A 14,646-nucleotide genomic window follows, 5' to 3' on the forward strand; every position below is an offset into this window, starting at 1 on the left:
ATGGGTGCTTCACTTACTGTAGATTCTCCTTTCCAGTTTATATATTATCAAAACTACTTCCTCTGCAAAATTTCCTCATTAAATGCAACACCTAGTGAATAATGTAAGCACCCAAATATTTCCCAGTCTCTCCTATAAAACAGAATTAATGAACTGCATGCTAGTAGGAAAGGAAAGTGCTTAAATTATTGTTTCAGTAAATTTCTGATAAATATTGCACTAAGTAATTAAAATTATTATTAGAGCTATTTATATACAACTATATACTGAAGTTTCTAAAAGTATACAATGTTGAGCGATATAGAAGTGTTTCCAGATCTCTGAAGGCATAGGGAGCTGGGAACTTCTACATTTTAAGAAATCAGGGTTAAAATGCAAATAAAGCAATGGAGTTCCATCCAGAATGATGAATGTGTTAGTTTGAATTCCCCATCTTTAATATCTTATAGGCAAGCATCTTTTGAAAACTGTAGGCGTTTCCTAGTATCCTGGAAATGGTAGAAAACTAAACTGACATCTTATTTGCAAAGAGAAATTTAATAACATGCTGTCAAAAAGATGGGCCTGAAGCATGAAACTTATTTTTATATGCCATGATTTCCAAATCCTTGGCAATAATTGTATCAGGATAATCGTATTTGTAAAACACACACATAAACACACATCTTGGTCATTATCCCCTACTTTAATAATTATTGCAATGGCAAAATATGGCAAATGAACCCAAACAATTACACAAAATTAAACCAGCACATAAGCACTCCAGTAAGACAACGACCAAAATACCCACCTCCATTTTCTTCTCCATTGGTATTGTTTGTTTCAGCCATTTCAGTACCATCCAACTCAGATTCACAACTTAAATCCAATGTCCCATCTGCTTGGCATGTAGAGTCTTCCTTCTGTATATGAAGAAACATGTGATGGTGTTGTTTGACACATTTCAAAAATGAATCTGCATCTTATTTCTGTAAATCTCTCTTACATAAGTAAAATATGATTGCTGACAATCTGAAAATCAGAAAGAACCGTTCTGCCAAGTCACAATGTATATTCATCTGGAAAGTTTATACATAAAAATGCTGATTACTTCACATCTTTGTGTGTAGGCAGCAGAAACAAGCTTGTTTAAAAATTCCAGCCACAGAAAATCCTCATATCCTTCTTAAGTTCCTCTTTTGCCATTGGCCATTGCCTGAATTCCACAACAACTTGGAAGTCACAAATCTAAATATAGCAAGAATGGATTTTTTTAAAAAAACCTACCTTGGAATTCTGTTACCTTGTATCAAAAAAGCACATATTTTTAATTCACAGAAAAAGCATGATGAATTCCATATTGATTGCGGCACGTCTATGTCCCCCATTGTATCAATTTCAGAATTTATAAATTTAAATTAAAAATTGTAAAGTAAACCTGCTCCATAAAACTCATTATCTTTCCCCCCCTTTGCCCACACCCCTCTTTACTCTTTCACACACCAGTTATCAAATAAATGAATTTGATTAAGGATCTCAGAAAGGAATTCTATTCAGTCTGCATAAAGTCATTATTTGAACCATGGCTTTACAATCTCAGTTCCTTAGGAAGTGCAGGATTGTAAAATGTAATATGTGAAAGCTCCCTAAATACAACATTGGCAAATATTCTTCTTTTAAACGCAAGTCCAATATGTCTTAAGAACATCAATCATCCTTTTGAGGTTAGTGCATATAAAACAAAATAAGTTTTCTAAGCTTTGAGAAGGTAGTATTTTAACCCAGCTAAGCACATAAGGAAGAGAGAAATTCGGGAACTCATATACTTTTGTTATCTGAACAGCCAGCATTTAACTGAAGTGTAAGTAGCTTTAAATGACATTTGAACAGAGCTAGAAAGAACTTTCAGATCTTTTCTTCATACAGCCTTCCTAAATTCAACTGGTTTACTTTTGCATTTCACTAAGATTTACATAAAATGGTCTTCATGGCTTTGGGCTAAAAATGCAACTTACTTTGAGTGCGTAGAGTCCTGCCTTGCCAGGAATTTTGAAGAATGTCCCATCACCTACACGAGTGTTAGTATGAAGCATTGCATTCAGACAAGCTAATGGAGAAGTGCCACTGAAAAACAAGAATGGGAAAAAATAAAGCAGGCTGCAATGGACTGTTTCATGTAACACTCTTCCCTCTTTTTATTTTTTTCTAAACCCATGCTTCCCTTAAAAAAACTTTAAAAAACCCTCCCAACCCTGAAAACATCTACATTACAATAACAGGCCAGTTGAAACTTAATCATATGCATCTGTCCCTTCAGCTTCAGGCAAAAAGTCTGCAAATTATAATTATGCTATTTTCACGCAGTAAACAGCTCTACATTTAAAAAGAACTACAGTCCAAATATTTATGTGAAATTACTTTGCAAATAACACCATGAAGCCTCATTTTTAGAATGTTACAGACAATGTGGCTTTGCACATGAATGATCAAAACAGAACCAAGTTCAAGGGCAGCTGCATCCCATAGGATGGAAAAGCAACAAAAGAATAGCAAATACCCCAGGAAGAACACATTTAGCATTGCAAGTGTGAGCTATGAACAAGTATGAACAGCATTTCCTTAACACAGCCAATGCAAACATGCATGTCTTGTATGATTTAGACAACATTACAGTAATCTGAAGCTTTTTATGTGATGGGCAACTTTCCTAAGTACACTTGCTGGCAATAAGGTTCCTTTGATTTCAAGGGAATTTACTTCCAGATTAAGTGTTGAGGATCAATTGCTGCTCAAGAGACAGGCCAGTCTGACAAAGCTCTACAGTTCTATGATTCTATGTTTCTATGATCACATAGTATAAGACACAAATAAATCTTAAGGACATTTGTAAGTGCAGGAGAAGTCAAAAGATTTCCAGTCATGAAATCTGGACAAGAATATATAAGGAAGCATAACGCCCTGTATACTCTTCAGGAAAACTACTCGCCTCCCCAATATGTAGATAATTTGGGGAAAATATTTGTGGAAAGAGAACAATTAATTTGCAGCACTCCATTTCTATCCATTATGACTGTAGTCATTCACATTTAATTAAACATAGGATTTCAACTGTTTTTCTTCATGTAAGTTCTAATTAAATAATGCAAATACCAATATATAATGAATGCAGTTAAATCAAGGTAATAGTTTCATTCAATAAACAGACATGTCAATTACAAGTCTTTTTGTCATTTTGAATCATTGTTGTGTACTGATAAAGTGTTAATCAGAACTCAATATTGCTGTTAGACAATATTGTTCAACGGGCTTGTACACACTGCTTCTTCTATTGAGTTAAAATAGAATTACTGCTGCTTAATTTAATAAAATTAGCTAATGGTTGGTTGTTTTGCATAATGTGTTTTTAATAGGTATTTTGGTTTCTGAGCTGCTTTGTACGTCCTTTTCAATCCAAAAGGCAGGATATAAGTCTTTTTAATAAACACATGAATAAATAAAATACTGTTTATTCAAACATGCATGAGCGAGTGTTAAGACAGATAATTTTATCAGGAATCACTACAAAGCAATTTCTGTGATCCCCAGCTTTTTAGTTATCATATTTGTACCTTGCATTTCCTTCAAAAATCTTAGCTTGGCATACACAGACTATTATCTGATTCCATCTTTGCAACCATTCTGGGAGACGGTTAGCCTGAGAGATGGAGACTGGTCCAAGGTTACCCAACGAGTTTCAAGGTAAGTGGGTATTAGAGCCTAGGTCTCCCCAGTCTAAGTTCAACATTCCTTGCATTTATGATGATTTATTGATTCACAGCATTCACGGTGTGCAACTCAGTGGAACATATATTTCTTTTGGCAAGCATATGCAATTTCCATTATAGACCACTGAACTCCTCATGCAAGATATTATGTGAAACATCTTTAAAATTCATTTGTAACAAATAAATTTGGCTTTTCAAGGGGAAAAACACTTGAAGAACATATCTGACCTCAAATAACCCTTGAATAATATCTATGAACTCAAATAACACTAGTTATCAAATCAGATTATTAATGTAGAATCCATAAGAAAGATGCAGTAACATGTTCATTGTTTAAGGGTAGCAAAACTCAGAATAACACATGACTTCCTTCAGAATGTTCTTCATGGAGTGAGTATCTGACATGCAATTACATCTAGTATTTAGCAGCCCTATATATACTCTCTCCTGCTCTCTGTTCCCTCTCTCATACATATATAATCTCAAAGGGAGCTGGTAGTCATGAAGTCAGATTCTTGGAAATGAATCAAATGCTGTCATAGTACAAGTGAAATTGAATGAAATATATAGTTTTGATTGTCTCAACAGCATTGAAGATTGCATTTTTCCTTCATGAAGGGGAAGGCTGTCAAAGGCTACTAGTCATGATGGCTCCAGAATCAGAGACAATATGCCTGCAAATACCACTTGCTGGGGAGAATACTGGGATAAAGTGCTGTGTTGCTTCCCATCCTTCATTGTGAGAACAGAATGATTGACTAGATGGGCCTTTGCTCTGATCCAGAAAGGTTCGTTATTTTGGCTTTTCATGTAGATCTATCCCAAGGGTGAAGAATTTGTTACTGAACTCCATAATCCACATCCACCATCATCCATGTTTAGACGCGGGTGGCGTCCACAGAGCCACAGAGCCTAGGGCTTGCAGATCAGGTCGGCGGTTTGAATCTCCATGACGGGGTGAGCTCCCATTGCTCGGTCCCTGCTCCTGCCAACCTAGCAGTTCGAAAGCACCTCAAAGTGCAAGTAGATAAATAGGTACCACTCTGGTGGGAAGGTAAACTGAGTTTCTGTGCGCTGCTCTGGTTCACCAGAAGCGGCTTGTCATGCTGGCTACGTGACACGGAAGCTGTACGCCAGCTCCCTAGGCCAATAAAGCGAGATGAGCGCCGCAACCCCAGAGTCGGCCACGACTGGACCTAATGGTCAGGGGTCCCTTTTACCTTTATCCCAAGGGTGAAGAATTTGTTACTGAACTCCATAATCCACAGCCACCATCATCCATGTTTGGGGATGGTGAAAGTCATAGTCATGGGCCACAGGTTCCTCATCCCTGCTCTTTCCAGAAGCTCCATGTTGCCATAATCTCTTTGGACAGTATATGAACCCATTTCCCTGCTTCATCTTCTATTGCTTTAGCACTGCTTTCCCATTTTTCCACTGAGATCATTAAACAAACCCCAACTTGAGTTTAATAAGCAATTTGGAACAGCAGCTGCAAGAAGATGTCTGGACTGCATTACCACCCTTACTAGATTAATAGTTAAAAGATATATTTTTCTGGTCAGACGAAACAAAGCAAAGTGAATGGACATAGTAATATATGTCTCATCGGTACCAATATGCTCATCTATCAAAAATTAGAAATTTATATAAAATTATGAACAGAAAACAAGTCTGCAATCTTTCACAATCGTTAACTTGATATGATGACTTAAGAACTATGCATTTTCTTCTCCATATAAATGATATCTTGCAAAAAAAGCAGATGTTTTATTACCATCAGAAGGAAGAGCTCTAGTAGGAACTATTACAAAGCTTTCAGAGCATGTGCAAAGCAAAATCTAAGAGTGTAAAGAGCAACACAAATTCAAAGAGTTGATGATGCTCTGCCATGGCAAACAACACTACCTAAAAACCAAAGGGGTGAACCAAGTGCTTGTTTTCATGAGCAGCTGTTGATTAAGGCTGCCAAAGCTGAGAGCTGGAGAGAGCATTTCCTGTGGTGCTCCTGGTCTTTGGATTGACCTCCCCAAGGAGATCTACCTAGAGAGCTTGATAGTATCATTTAGATGCCAGGCAAAACATTTCTGTTTCCCCAGGTTTTAGAATCAGCTCCTGTGAGCATTCTTTAAGAGCAGTCTGATTTCATCACCTATTTAAAATTGGCTGTTGCTGTTTTAAGTTTATTGTTTTTAATTTGCCATGTTAGTTGTAAGCTTTGTACAGTCATACTTTGGTTGCCGAACACTTGGAACCCGAACGTTTCGGCTCCCGAACGATCGAAAACCAGGAGTGTTTCGGTTTTCAAAGAATTTTCAGAAGCCGAACGTCCGGCGCAGCATTCGTGGCTTCTGATTGGCTGCAGGAGCTTCCTGCAACCAATGAGAAGCCGTGTTTGGTTTCCGAATGTTTTGGAAGTCAAATGGACTTCCGGAACGGATTATGTTCGACTTACAAAGCATGACTGTACAGTGGTACCTGGGGTTAAGAACTTAATTCATTCTGGAGGTCTGTTCTTAACCTAAACTGTTCTTAACCTGAAGCACCACTTTAGCTAATGGGGACTCCCGCCGCACGATTTCTGTTCTCATCCTGAAGCAAAGTTCTTAACCCGAGGTATTATTTCTGGGTTAGCGGAGTCTGTAACCTGAAGTGTATGTAACCTGAAGCGTGTGTAACCCAAGGTTACCACTGTATTAGTAGTAGTATTACTATTAATTACTACTATCACCACCACTACTACATTTTGTTTCTTACTCCTATGTTAACTTCCCTGGGAAAAGAAATATATGTGAAAGCATGGTATATGAATTATGTAAACAAATAAGGAAAGAATGTAATCCATATAAGAAAATATCACCACCCCCTCTTTTCAATGCAGCCACTATACTCCTCAAATATCCTCTCTGGAGTGTGGATGACTATCCTGAAGAATGTGGGATGTGCTGTGGAAGCTGCTGAGGGAGTGGGGGATCAGCTCGAATAAGATGACGGCATATTCCATGAGCAATGTCTCAGCCTATATTTGGCAAATTTCCCCCTCCCCCAGCACACACACACACACACACACACACACACAGCGCCTATATATTTCTACTGCATAGTTCTGCAGAAAAATACTGTTTAGCACACTTCACTGCATTTATCAAATCCATTATCCAATGCCAGGTGACCCACAAATATATTTTAAGGACTTCTACCAGAACTGTGTAAATGTGTTGTTCACACACACAAAAATTAAAACAAAAATGCATCCAAGAAGCTATTAATACAAACTTACTTTCTATAATGAAGAACAGTTGCCAGAACCCCACCAGATGCAAAACATGGAAGAAAACAAAACAAAAAACAAAAATCTAGTTAGACAATATTTCAGAATTCCTTCCTAATTCTAAATAAGTCGTCAACTTATCTGCTGCAATCATGTATTTCTCAAAACCTATTTTAATTCTGAACTCTCTTCCTTTTAGATGGTCTGCATGCCGGGTTCCTACAAATAAATGCACTATCCGTTTCAAGCTTTTGTTCATGCTCCCTTGCAGGGAAAAAAAGCCTTTAGCATCTGGTGCCTTTGAGCTCCCTCTGCTGGGCTGTGCAGCAGGAGCTGATTAAGGTAATCAAAACAGAGCAGGGCGGGAACCAGGCTTCCTGAATTCAGTTACACTGAATTTTTTTAAAAAAGAAAATATAAAAGAACTGAAGGAAAGGAAATCAGTACAAACAGAACTTATTTATATGGGTTCCACGATGAAAAACACTGTAAGGAAATCAGGACAGAATTTTGTTCAAAGGTGCAGTAGTACTTTTAATGACAGCATCCTTCTTTATCCTAATGGGCGCTTAGCGGTGTACCCAACACCTTGTTTTAAAAATTATCAGCAGATTAAAGTCTTCTACAACTGCACTGAATATACAGCTTTCCAGAAATGGCACTGTCCTGTGCAATACAAATAATGCTCCACAGCTCTCTGTACACAAGAGATCACTTACAGGGCTTAGAGGACAATCCTAAACACATGCTAATGACACAAAGAACACAGTGGGACTCACTCCCAAGTAAATATGCATAGGATTGTTCTCTAAGAACAGCTCGTGGTTGACAAAATCACTGAATGCTTATCTAACAAAGGCATCAAGTTACATACGATGCAAAAAGAAGGGCTTTCAAGTTCTTTTAAAATAAAATTAATGTTAAAATCTATTGAAACTAAAATATTTTTGTAATCCTAAAAATTCCTGAGAATTACAGTTTTACAAGTTGGTCAGGAAGGACTATGTATAGCAGCAGGAGGAAAGGCTGTGTGCACATCTGTAGACACAAAAATGTGTGCTGATTGTGTACTTTGCTAAATATACACATAAACACGCTAACTTTAGTATTACAATTGCGATTAAAATGTAAAAGAAAGGGGTCGTCTGGGATGGTTCTGCCAGCCACTAGAAATCTTTCGGGGCTGATCTATGCTCACAACTGAAGGAGGGGGTAGTTCACACCATAGCAAATATTCTGTAAGATAGTTGTAAGCAGGAAGACACTGTACTCCATACAGTGTTTGGATTCCTTATTATTATTTTTTAAAAATATGTGTGGTTATTTACAGTTTGTATGGGTCAAAAATCATCACAGTAAATGATATTTAAACAAAGCAGGGACTGGATAAGCTACCTGGTTTTTTTGAAAATCCCTAGCAAGGCATAATTCCAATTGGCTTTCTGAATAATAGTGCTTTCGCATTTGTGGCTATACAGCACCTCCATACAACAATAACCTCTATCTACAGAGCGATCGTAAGTGGAGTTGGGGGGACTGCCATGGCCGATGTGCTACTATTGAAACTCCTGCTGCCTCACGATCAGGGCAGAAGGGGGTGGTGAATTTTGCCAAGGGCATATGAAGAGACCTGCTGGACTAGACCAAAGGCCCTTCTAAAGTCGGAATGGCCGCTTGACAGGGAACACATTAGCACCCCCTGTTACATGGAGCCTTTTGGTCCATTAGGTGGGTGGCAGCGCTTCGTTATTTAAGGTCAGGCTGCCTGCCTCCCACGGCTTATTTGGAGCTTTGCACAGGCAGCCCTTGTCCCTTGCCTCAGTTTCAGCCTGGGATTAGTTGGTTACCTTTTTTGGAGTCAAGCTGGAATTTTTGGTTGAACCCATGACTAGCTTTTCAGAGAGCTATTACCTCTGGTGGGTAATATATCTTGAATGTTGGGAAATGATGTCACAATTATTTCTACCTTGCTCTTTTGTGAGTTTCTCAGGGAAGTTCCACAATGAAATGTTTGGGCTCTATGCCTATCTGAATGTGACTCCACATCCTTATCCACACCTGGAGGATATTAACTCTCCACATGGGCAGAGATCATTAACTTCACTGAGCCATGCATTTCAAATATGTTTTGATGTGCTCTGATGTGCCATGGCTCAAATTAAACAATCTTTTTTGGATGAGGTGGAATATTTTTTTAAAAAAAGAAGTATTTTGAATAATGAATAGTTAAATTGCTTTTGGGAGAGAAGAAAACTATGCAAGTGGAAGCAAGTTTTCATCTTTTTAAAAGTTTTGTGTCTTTGGTTTTTTGGGCAACAGATGGATTCAAAAAACTTATGTCATATGGTGCAGCTTAATTTCTAAACAAGAGGTATGGAATCAATCTTGTCTGAAAATCATACTTGGGCCCTCTTTCATGAAAACTCTTTACCTGTCCATAGAAGTGCAGAAAATAATTCATTGGGGGGGGGTAGAAAGGAGGAGACAATGGCACTCTGTAACATGTGTAATGGCACACTTTCCTAAATAACTGCTCTTGCGATGAAAACAGCAAAGTGAAAAATTGCAGCCTACCAAACCAAAATGTTACCAGCCACCACTGCAGCAAACTATTGTTTGTTTTGATGGGTCCTCCAAATCATCTGAACTGAACCAGTGCAATCTCTACTGTGAAAACTGCACTAACAATGCTCTTTAATGATCTGGATTTAATTATTAGCAAGTACACGGTCAGTTGTAAGCTAATTTACATAATGCTAATTTATCAAGGTGGATTTAGGGCAGCACAACCAGTTCTGCAGCACTGAGCGCCGAGCCTAGAGGGCACCACATGGCTTTGCAACCATGACATAGTGAAGGGAGCAGAACAGAAAGTGAGAGGCACAGCAGCACTGAATTTTGGCCTCGTACAAATCGCCACTGAAATTTGAAGGATCAAACTCCAGCCCTGCTAACTTACGCTGGGAGGCAGAGTATATGCTTTAGAAATAAATAAGTAAAAATGTGGTTTTGGAGAAATGCCCATTTTTAAAATATTTAAAACATCCATTCTATTCACCTCTCTCATTCTCTGCTTTGGGAAGATCCAAGTGATAATTTCCACAAAATGCTATTTGCGTTTGGCATAGTTTCCAGAAACAGCACTATAAAAGATATGGCAGCCCTTTTTTTGCCAGAAGGTAAAAACAGAACAAGGGAAAATAAATGACTATTGTTGAGATGAGCACAGAGAACCCTTTGACAACATAAACTCTTGGCAGTCAAAAGTGTTGCTATTATACATAGCATGAAAAAAAACAGTAAAGAATGCTTTACAGTGGCCATTTGAAAATTAAATGAGGTTTTATAGAACGATAAAGTTGAAAAGTCCCCAAAGGCTAACGCTTTGCTAGCAAAACAGTAAAAGGCACTGTTTGTCCTGCTGAAGTAGCTTCCAAGCATCTTTTCTTGCTTTTTAATAATAAGCAAAATTAGAAATTACTTTCCTAAGCAATGCTTAAAAATCATCCTGGCTACTATCATTTCAAAGCCTCCATTTTTAATTGCATAACTTCCGTAATTTTTGCCCTATTTTTCGCACTGTCCCATAAGGCGCACCTAGTTTTTTGGGGGGGAAATAAAGGGGGAAAATTATTTTCCCCCCAGGCGCGGGGGTCCGCGAAGCCTGGACGTGCTGAGCTCAGCGCGCGCAGGCTTCAGCGCTGGGCTCCCGCTGCTTGCGGAGAGGTGCGCGAAGCCTGCATTCGCCCCATAGGACGCACACACATTTCCCCTTCATTTTTGGAGGGGGAAAAGTGCGTCCTATAGGGCGAAAAATACGGTAGTTTCTGCACAGAACGTTTAGAATACCAAAAGTTACTGCACTGCAATCCCACTGTACCAGAGGTATTTTTGTGAAATGCTTTTGTTCACATTACCGGTTAAAAAAGCAGCAGCAGCAGAGCTGTGGAAAATGGGTAACAGCACTTGTCTGTATCAGCAACTTTTCATAATAAACACCAGTAGAGTAAACTGTAATAGGGAGCATTTAATCTTTTACATAAAACCACAAAAAGATTGTGCAACATGTACCCATCTGCAAATGCACCCTTATTTTATCTCTTCTTTCCTTTTTCTCAGAAAACATTAGGCTGAGCTAAGGGAAGCCCCACCAACATTGCCAACCCAGCAAGACATTTTGCTACCTAAAGCAGAGCCCAAATGCCTTGCCAAATGATGTCTAGAAAGCCTCACTGTGCCATTCAGACACCACTTCACCTCTCCCTCCTCATGGTGCTGCCTAAATCAGGTTGACTCATCCTCCTGTATGGCAGGGTCAGCCCCACAGCACAAATTCTAGCCCACTTCATACACAACACAAAGCCAAAACCATGCTTTGTGTGACCATGCAAACATGCAGGTTTTTGGAAATAAGATCATGGCTGCTTTGCTCCTCCTCCAGTCCTGTTGCTTCCACACTGCTGTGAGTCAAGCCATGGTTTGGCTTAGCATTGTGTCCTAACCCAGGCACCTCCCCCAGACAAACCATGGGAGGTAAGCCATAGAGCAAACCTTTGTTTGGAGCAAGATAAACCATGAGCCTGGATCCTTGTGTAAGATGAAGGCAAACAGCTGTGATCTTCTCTCTAGGAACCCATATCTTTGCCCAGCCACACAAAGCCATGGTTTGGTTTAGCATTACATACAAATCAGGTCTCTGTCTCCCAAAAAAATTCAATGCTCACCAACTGCAGAAAAATAAACTGAAGATAGTCACCAAAACTAGGGATGCTTCCTGCGTTGTCTTTATAGTAATCACTTCTGCCTCCTCTTGATCTTTGCCACAGGCCCACAGACACATTTTGCCCTCATCTTCCAATCTCAGCTCTAATCTCCTGGTCCCCTGACAAAGCTGAGACTGCTCTCTGAATCTCTTCTATATTGTAACGGAACCAGCTGATGGCATGGTGAGAAGCAAGATCAGCTGTTCCTTCCTGTCATTTCAGCTGTATGTAGCCCCTCATATAATGATGGAGAAAGTACCTTAGAGAAATATACCTAGAAGGGATATATTGTACATTGGCTTTTTTTCCCTTTTAAGTGTTGATATATTGAATCTGCCTGTAATGAAGTCACTCTGCTTGCACAGCCTAGCCTGTTATTAGTATGCTGTACTGTACGGATTAAAATCAGATAAGGCATTTAACATTTTCCTAACATCAGAAGAAAACATGCCAAGATAAATTTCCTCAACCTTTCATCATTCTGAATCCTATTAGTTAAGATAAGTGCTTTACCTGGTGAAACAGCATTTTGATCTAGAAGGTTACTCTACCGATTTCAAAACCAAACGTTTTGAAAGCCCAAATGCGGGAGATGAAATCAAGCCGATTCCCCACCCCCTTTTGCTACACTGCTCAGCTTTGCAGCCCATGAGAAAACAGCTGTTCAGTTCTACCTTAGGTTTACAAAATTTCTTTCTTTTTCCTCAACCTCCCCCAACCCCCAGGAAAATCTCTCTCTTTGAGAAATATAAAGCGTTTCTTTTGTCTGGAGTATTTGGAGTCTATGGGGAAGGACTCAGTGGCGCAGGACGTGCTCTGTATGCAAAAGGTCCAGGTTTAATTCCTAACATCTCTAGGAATGCCTGGCAAAGACCCCTGTTTGAAGTTCTGGAGATCTGCTTGCCAGTCAGCACAGCGGTAATGGTCAACTAGATAGACCAGTGGTCAGCCTTTGTACAGGGCACATCCCTATGTTGCTATGTTGAGAGACTTGTGGCTGCGCCCCTACTGTTTCATTTTTTAAACACCATGTAAACGTCTTGGGGCTTTCAAAGATCAGAAAACCTTGGATTCATTTCAGGAGGGTTGATTCAGTGTTTTTAGCCAAATTTTCTGTTTACCCAGGCATATAATCCGCAATGCTTTCCAATTTAATCTACACACCTTGCCACACCCTATTCAGCTATGCTCATGTCACTGGGTGCTTCACTGACTTGTGAGCTCGTTCATTAGTTCACACCGAAAGCAGCTGGCCATTCTTTACATGAAACTAAAAATATTCAGGCAGCACAAATACTTCCTGAGATGAACCCAAACTTGTAATACTACAGAAAGATATTTTAAGCAACACCCCCTCCCCAAAAAACCCCTTAAAACATGCTAGGTTCCCTTAGACACATACATAGATAGGCAGGAAAAGAACTTTGAGCTAGTAATATTTCTTATTATCTGCAAAGCTGAACAATGCAACTCTATACAGTGGCTACTCATCACACGGTCTCATTGAGTTAAATGAAGCTGCCAGGACTGCAGCCCTGGGTATCCAGTGTTCATCATACTCCAGAGTTGAAATCACTGGGCTTAAGTAACTTAAATGGGACTCACCTGAGCAGGAGTTAGTTGACTATCACCTTAATGATCCATTTACAAGGCAGAACCTTTGTTGTTCTACACACATAAAAATGCAAGAATGCTGTCACGCTGCACTTTGCTTGACCACAGACAGGTGGCACTGGAAACTACAGAGTGACAAGACGTGGTGGATGGGCAGCCCAGGTGAGTCCCAGAGGGAAAGCCATAACAGGCTGCAGCTGCCTGCCCCATCACCTCCACTGGCTTCTCAGGCTGCCAGCCCTGGGGCTCCTGTCTCCAGGAGCCAGATCCCCAGGCTGGCTCCTCCCTGCCCTTCTCCTTTACACTTCCCCATGGGTAAGGGAAGGAGGAGGAGGATAATAATAAGAGGCTTTGGGTGAACTCTAAGGGAGGGAAGTAATTTTGGCAAGAGGGCTGGATGGGTGGTGTGGGCGAGCAAAGGAAACAGGAGTAGCATCCCCAAGGAGTAAAATATAACAATACATTAACACCAATAGCTATGTTTCAGCACAATGAGAAAGATTTGATTTACTGTAGCATCTTAAAGACTCATGTTGTTACAAGGTTATGACATGATAATACAGGAACATATATTTTTGGATAGCTATATGAACAAGGCCCCTGAAGTTCAACTCAGATGAATAGTATGCATGTATATGAAAGTATGATATCTAATTCATATTCCAGTTCAACAAGTTTTGTTTGACTTATCAGCAGCAGATATATTACAGTGTCTTTTAAACTTAATGCAATGACCTTAATAATATCTTCTCCATCCAACGCTCAAACACTCACTCCAATACAGTAAGCATAATAAACTATATAGTGAATTATTGTTTCTAAGGCACATGAAGTTTGAAGCAGCTATGAGTGTAGAATCAATGACTTGTATCATCCAGCAAGGAATGATGTTTTAATTTTTGCCTATTGGACTAACCCCTTTTTTCCCCAAGTACTTTTTAAAATTAAAAGTTCAAACTAAAATAATGCAACAGGTATGTCAAACTGTTCGCTGTACATGCAAGATGGAGATTTCTACACAGTTCATCTAAAAATTACTTGCTTCCAATAATATCCTGCACAGAATTAAGGAAAATTGTTCTCAGCAAGTTACAGCAATGCTTTCCCGCTCCAGAATAAGCAAAGAGAAGCTAAAGCAATTTGATCTCACAGCAAGAAAGAAAACCAGCTGTAAAATTCAGGGAGTAATATGAATATCCCCAGTAGCAAGCTTTAAATATAACAAGCATTTAAAGTGTCTCATTTACGCTGAAAG

The 14,646-nt window shown here is 39.3% G+C and overlaps 1 protein-coding gene across 3 annotated transcripts in view; it reads right to left on the bottom strand.

Annotated features, from left to right (window-relative positions):
- The window catches only part of ASXL3 (ASXL transcriptional regulator 3), a 103,914-nt gene that overhangs the window by 44,029 nt on the left and 45,239 nt on the right, over window positions 1–14,646 (bottom strand). For all 3 annotated transcript variants that reach the window (XM_083451497.1, XM_083451498.1, XM_083451499.1), the window contains 2 exons: window positions 1,995–2,103; window positions 791–902 (listed from right to left, as the gene is read on the bottom strand). In XM_083451497.1, coding sequence (XP_083307623.1) covers window positions 791–902; window positions 1,995–2,103 — 221 coding nt within the window. The remainder of the gene's footprint in view (window positions 1–790; window positions 903–1,994; window positions 2,104–14,646) is intronic.

Source organism: Podarcis tiliguerta (genome assembly GCF_965153285.1).
Source record: "Podarcis tiliguerta genome assembly, chromosome: 7".
Lineage (NCBI taxonomy): Eukaryota > Metazoa > Chordata > Lepidosauria > Squamata > Lacertidae > Podarcis > Podarcis tiliguerta.